This window comes from Dipodomys ordii, unplaced genomic scaffold (assembly GCF_000151885.1).
Source record: "Dipodomys ordii isolate 6190 unplaced genomic scaffold, Dord_2.0 Scaffold3, whole genome shotgun sequence".
Classification (NCBI taxonomy): Eukaryota; Metazoa; Chordata; class Mammalia; order Rodentia; family Heteromyidae; genus Dipodomys; species Dipodomys ordii.
Window position 1 is genome coordinate 1,393,761 of NW_012267219.1, and position 6,743 is coordinate 1,400,503.

At 45.4% G+C, this 6,743-nt stretch overlaps 1 protein-coding gene across 1 annotated transcript; it reads left to right on the forward strand.

The window, feature by feature from the left end:
- Window positions 1-453: 453 nt before the first annotated feature.
- Window positions 454-2,428, forward strand: Rps26 (ribosomal protein S26). Its single transcript, XM_013023109.1, has 4 exons — window positions 454-527; window positions 759-936; window positions 1,831-1,961; window positions 2,315-2,428. The coding sequence occupies exons 1-4, from the start codon at window positions 525-527 to the stop codon at window positions 2,348-2,350; spliced, it is 348 nt and encodes a 115-aa protein (XP_012878563.1). The 5' UTR covers window positions 454-524; the 3' UTR covers window positions 2,351-2,428.
- The last annotated feature ends 4,315 nt before the right edge of the window (window positions 2,429-6,743 follow it).

Sequence of the window (6,743 nt, forward strand, 5' to 3'; positions counted from 1 at the left end):
GCAGCCTTTCCGACGTTTACTCTAATCGAAGTGAAGCGAGGGCGTCTCACCGTGGTGTGGCGCCCCCTTTGGTCTTTGCTCCCGGGCCTGCGGCCTCTTGGCTTCATACTACAACTCCCAGCATGCAGCTCTCCCCCTATACTGAGGACTAACCGCACCGTGTACTCTTCGCAATCGGTGACTTTTAAGCCGGAAACTATACGCATAAAATTACTTCCGGGTTAGTGCGTCACGTTTGTGGAGCTCCTAGACATAGTCTTCCTCCGCTAGCAGGCTAAATAGTCCCACCGGTATTTTTGCTTCACGCTCCCCCCCCACAGATGAATCAACTTTAGGAACTTATTTCCACTCAGCATTTTAGCGGAAACTCTAAATAGACTGAGGGAGTGTTGAGTACAGTGGTTTACTACGTCTTACTGGAGTGATACCTCTTCCAAGAGTTCTTCCGGTGGTGGCGTAGGGATCTCGTGTATATAAGAGTCCCGGCCGGGAGGCGGGTTCTCTCTCTGGCCCTCGCTTTCAAGATGGTGAGCACGCGTGTGTCGGGAGCGTGGGGTGCGCGTGGAACCTAGACGCCGCGGGTTGTGGGGTTGTGGGGATGTGAGAGCCGGGGCACGGGGGAAGGTGGGGGCCGGTGTGTGTGTGGCCCTGGGCTAGGAGGGCCTCGGGGTTTGGAGGCGCCGTGGCGCCGCCGGCGGGGACGCAGCGGAAGCAGGCTCGGGCGGGACAATGCAGATGCAATCCTTATTTCACCGCAGACGAAGAAGAGGAGGAACAATGGCCGGGCCAAAAAGGGCCGCGGCCACGTGCAGCCTATCCGCTGCACCAACTGCGCCCGGTGCGTGCCCAAGGACAAGGCCATTAAGAAGTTTGTCATCCGGAACATAGTGGAGGCCGCCGCCGTCAGGGACATTTCCGAAGCGAGTGTCTTCGACGGTGAGAGAATCTTGGGGTGTCAGGGTCCTAGTGCTCACAGCCCTTTCCACTTACCCCTCTCCAATAGGCACCGTGGGAGTAGTTGGGACAATTCCTAAGTGCTTGGGGAAGGAGAAGGGTGGATTTGTTGTCCTTAGGTAATGTTGAGCGTTGGGCAGGGTTGTTTTTTTGTGTGTATGTTTCGTTTTGACTTGTGCAGCTGCCACTCCAGGCTTAAGTCCAGACCAAACTTGTGTAGGACATGATTCCAGAAACGGTATCTGCCTAGCTTAAGTTGTGAAGAGTCTCCTGACTGTTTCAAGAAGGACGGCAGGAGATCTGAATTCAATTCCGAGTGCCACAAAAGAAAGAATGGCTTTTAAGTTATTGAAGCCACAAGAAAGTTCTTGGGGGAGTGGGTGGTTCTGTATCTTGTCAAAACTGTTGGAGGATGCATGGGTTGGATTTATGGCAGGCCCGTCCCCCTGGGTCTTTCATAGTGTCCCATGCCAGAGCAAACTGTGGTCCCGAACCATTGCCTGGCCTCGATCTGTGGGCTACTGGCACTGAAGGGGGTTGCACAGAGAAAAGAGAAAAAGACCTTTTGGAGGAACTGATCTCTTTTTTGATGTAGTAGAGGTTGAGTTTCAGGGCTTCAGGTCTAGCCACATTCCCAGTTCTTTTTTTCTCTTCAGCTGAGCTCTTATATGTTGGCTTCATAATACAGCCCTGTCCATGGCAGTGTGCACTGGTGGAGCTAGCTTCAATGAATGTAGGACGTGAACTTAAAAATGGTGATATTTGTGACACTGGCAGTTACAGATAGATACCAGAAATACAGACTTAGCTTTGACAGAATGAATGAGAATTGATGCAGGACAGTTAATATAACAGCTATTTAAAATGTTTTGTCAGCTTATGTGCTTCCCAAGCTCTATGTAAAGCTCCATTACTGCGTGAGTTGTGCCATTCACAGCAAAGTCGTCAGGAATCGATCTCGTGAAGCCCGGAAAGACCGAACACCCCCACCCCGATTTAGACCTGCTGTGAGTATTTGTAAAAGTGGTTGAAAATACAGAGGGGTGGAAGAAACTTGACTTCCAGAAAAATAATCAAGTTACCATCTTGTTCTAGAAAGGCAAAGGGACCCATACATAAACAATTAATTGATTAGAGACTTCTCAAATTAGAACCTTTTTTCAAATATGATATTTTGTTGTCCTTCCACTTCAGCCAGCATTTATAGTGTGTTTGTGGTGGCGGGAGGGGTTTTGACTCATCTTTTGCTAGTTATGGGGATTAAATCTAGGGCCTCATACATGCTATGCAAGTGCTCTGCCAAACTACATGCTCATCTTACAGCTGTGTTTTGTTTGTTTTTCTTTTTTTTCTCTTTTAGGGTGCTGCTCCACGACCTCCACCAAAACCAATGTAAGGAGCTGGATAGTTCCAGACTTCAGAAAAGCTGTCTTCTAGGGAAAACAAAAACAAATAAAATGGAAATTATACTTTATATCTTGTGTTGACTGCATTTGTGCAAGATAGGAGTGTGTTTTATGCCAAGTGTTCAAAGGAAAATCTAACCAGTTAGACTCCCCCCTAGCCCTCCCAGAACTTAATTATTTTAACATGTTAGATCTTTAGTGATCCTTATATGCCTATGTGAAAAGGGAAGAGTATCTGAATGTTGGGGAGCTTCAACCTATCCGAGTAAGTTGGCATCCTGAAAATGCATTAAAAGGAAGGAGCTTGGAGATGTGTATGTATGAGTTTGAGTTGAATCCCTGGTACCAGAAAGAAAAAGACAGAACCTAGGGCTGGGAGTTAAGACATTTTTCATAATTCCTGATGGGAGACTTAAGCAGGAAATATGCCTTTGGAGGCTTATGGTTCAACGCAGCATATAAGTCCCTTTAACTTCATGTTGCTAAAAAGAAAAGAGTTGATCCGAAATTAGGGGGTTAACATATACCATAAATCTTGTACTGAAACAACTGCAGCTTAACTATGAATTCATTGAGACAGTCATCCTAGGCAAAAGGAGATGTGGGATTTCATCTTCACCCAGTAAGGACCACTCCACTCATTTAGGAACATTTCAGATGCAGAGTGTTAGGCTTGATTGTGCCAGGCCTGTGGCTTTCCTGTGTCCTGTTTTAGTTTGGACATTTTTCTTTTAGGTATTAATATATTTTATTCAACTAAAAGGGTAAGAGCTGTATGGTTCAAGAATATTATGTAGAAACTTAAGTGAAGAAAATATTACATAGTGACCAAAAATATTTCAAAATATTACAAAAGTAGTTATGTACGGGCTGGGAAGGTGGCTCAGTGGTAGAGTGCTTGCCTTGGATGCCTGAGGCCCCTGAGTTTGATTCCTCAGCACCACATAAGCAAAAAGAAAAAAAGCCGGAGTGGCGCTGTGGCTCAAGTGGTAGAGCGCTAGCCCTGAGCTGAAGAGCTGAGGGACAGTGTTCAGGCCCCAGGACGGACCCCCCCCCAAAAAAAAGTTATGTACATATATGTAAATATAGGGATGGATAAACACATGAAATGCCAAAAAAGAATGAAACACATTTTTTTTCAAGTGTTTGTCAATCTTGATCCCAACTGTATTTCTGTTCTGATTTCACTATGCTTCTGAGAACTCAGAAAAACTAGAATCCATAGGTTTTCCTTATCTTCCTTCTGAGGTCTGGCTCTTTGAAATTGAGAGGTATATACCTTCTTTTTCTGTTTGGCAAGTCTGAAGATAAGTTTGGACATTTTTAGTGTATTTTTTACTGTGATCCTTTACCCCCAGATGTTTGTGGGTGGGTGGGTCCTGGACTTGAACTAAGAGCCTGGGTGCTGTCCCTGATCCTGTTTTTTGCTCAAGGCTAATCTACCACTTGAGCATCAGCACCAATTGCAGCTTTTCTGAGTAGTTTGTTGGCAGTAAAAATGTCACCAACCTTTCTGCCCAGGCTGGCTTTGAACCTCTACCCTCAAATCTCAACTTCCTGAGTAGCAAGGATTACAGGCTGAGAAAATTTTTTTTTGTGGGTCGTAGGGCCTGAGCGCTGCCCTTCAGCTCAAGGCTAGTTTAGCTACCTACCACTTGAGCCACAGTGCCACTTTGGCTTTTTTCTGCTTATGTGGTGCTGAGGAATGGAACCCAGGGTCTCATGAATGTGAGGTAAGCACTCTACCACAGAGCCACCTTCCCAGCCCCTGAGAAAATTCTTTTGGTAGCTATGAATATATCCATTTTATGCCCAGGGCCATTTGCAGGTCATAGAAAACTGCAGGCTGGGGCTGGGAAGGTGGCTCAGTAGTAGGGTTCTGGCCTAGAATGCCTGAGGCCCTGGGTTCGATTGCTCAGCACCACATAAACAGAAAAGGCCAGAAGTGGCGCTTTGGCTCAAGTGGGAGAGCATTAGCCTTGAGCTGAAGAGCTGAGGGACTGAAAAAACAAAACAAAACAAAACAAAAAAACACTGCAGGGAGTTGTCCTTGAGCAGCCATGGAGAAACACGCTGTCCAGCCATGCCAAATGATTTCCTATATGGCCTTCTTCCTGAGAGGTAATGAAAGAATTGGGGCTGGAATCTGTACTTGTTCAGTAAATACTAACTGCCTATGTGTTTGGCATCCCCCACCCCCTTTTTTTTTCTGAATACAAGTCCTAGTTAAACCAAACCAACAGATCTGAGGATCACAGTTCAAAGCCAGCCTGGGCAAGAAAGTAAGACATCCAATTAGCCACTAGAAATCTAGAAGTGAAGCTGTGGCAAAAGAGTTTAAGGTTAGCCTCCAGGCCCTGAGTTCAAGCCATGCAACCAACAAAAAAAAAACTTGTTCACTGGAGCTAAAAGTCTGATTTGTCTGTCTGGGCTGGCTTTTTTTTTTTTTTTGGGGGGGGGTCCGGTAATGGGCCTGATCTCTGGGCCTGGGCGCTGTCCCTCAGCTCTTCAGCTCAAGGCTAGCACTCTACCACTTGAGCCATAGCGTCACTTCTGGCTTTTTTTTTTCTGCTTATTTGGTGCTAAGGAATTGAACCCAGGGCCTCAGGCATGCAAGGCAAGTGCTCTACCACTGAGCCACCCTCCCAGCCCCTGGGCTGGGTTTTAACTCTCCATCCTTACTGCTCAGCCTTCTAAGTACCTAGGATTATAGGCATAAACCACCGGCGCCTAGCTGGTGTCAGTTTTTGTTTGGAATGAGACGGCTAAGAGCAGGAGATTCCACAACACGGGAATAGCCAATAAAAAGTAACATAGCCAAAGACAAAACCTCCTGCTGACCCTGTCTTCACACTGCTGTGCAGACAGCCCTTTTGGGTGGCTAGCATCCAGATGAGACTCTAGACTAGTCTCCTAATAAGTAAGTATGAGAAACAGAGATTTCTCTCTATCCTGTCTTAGTAAAAAAATTTTTTGGTGAGTCATGGGGCTTGAACTCTGGGCACCGTCCCTCAGCTTGTCAGCTCAAGACGAGTGCTCTACACTTGAGCCACAGCACCACTTCCTGTTTTCTGGTGCTTTATTGGAGATAGGAGTCTCAGGGACTTTCCTGCCTGGGCTGGCTTTGAACCGCAATCCTCACATCTCAGCCTCCTGAGTAGCTAGGATTACAGGCGTGAGCCACAGGCACCAGGTTTTTTCTTTTTCTTTTGTGCTGGCACTGGGGGCTTGAACTCACTCCACTTTAGGCTAGCACTCTACCACTTGAGCTACAGCTCCACTTCCTTAGTAAATTATTTTTACCCCCAACCCAAACTGTATCCAACTTTATTAAAGATACTTTACATAAACAATCATGGTGTTTTAGGCAGGACATGTCCTGCCTTAAAAAAAATGGTATACAACAACTTTCAAACTCCCTTCTTGGATGGACTATCCAAATCAGAAAGCCATTTTAAAATCCAATAATGTCTTTATTTGAAGCTCTGAATAGGGAAAATTTAGAGAGGGTTGACATTTCACATTAAATATGTTGTTTAACAACTTTTCACAAGCCGACCCTGACTTTCAGGAAATGAAAAATGGCAGAATTATCAATCTGAAAATTCATGATTTAGAAAAGGAAACCACTGCTCTTTTAAGGAACACCATCTCAATGATGCCACTGTCAAGTCCAGATTGCCTGGGACATCGCAAAAACCAACTGGGGGGCAGGGAGAGTCAAGGTCCCTCTGGCCTCTGGTTTTAAGGGAGTTAAGTCTATGCTGATGATGGAGGAGGAGGACAAAAGTTATTTTGAGTTTTCCCACATCACAAGGTGTTGTGCCAAGATGGCTGTGTGTCAGCATGAGGGAATTCCTCCTCCTAGGAGCCAACAAGAAGCCTCTCAACACTATCAGGGAAAGGTGTTTTCCCTGTATTTATCCAGCTTTGGAGACATTCTATTAGTGACAGATGCTCCTTTCCCCAAAACAAGCATTCTGTGTGCTAACAACATAACTTTAAAAAAAAAGTAAAACAAAATTCTGCATGTTTATAAAACTTGACAAAAAATAATATGTCAAACTGTACAGTCACCAGAAGTACACAGCTACCAAACATGCACACACTTCACTTGGCATCTACAGCAACTTCAGCTTTCTGTGTCTGGACTGTTTTGCATCTCCATTTTCTGCAGGGTTATTCCCATCCTTGCCAGCATCAGCTTTCCCCTTCTTCCCTTTGGGTACCTTCTCTCCCTTCTTTGCAGGGCTTTTTTTTAAAATATTTTTTTATTGTAAAGATACTATACAGAGGGTTACAGTTACATGAGCGAGGTAATGAGTACACTTCCTATTGAGCATTGTTACCCCCTCCATTGTTTTCCCCCTACCATCCCTTCCC

Coding starts and splice junctions, on each gene's coding strand:
- Rps26 (XM_013023109.1), top strand. Junction 937..1,830: donor CGAAGCGAGTGTCTTCGACG/GTGAGAGAATCT, acceptor ATGTTTTGTCAG/CTTATGTGCTTCCCAAGCTC. Junction 1,962..2,314: donor CACCCCGATTTAGACCTGCT/GTGAGTATTTGT, acceptor TTTCTCTTTTAG/GGTGCTGCTCCACGACCTCC.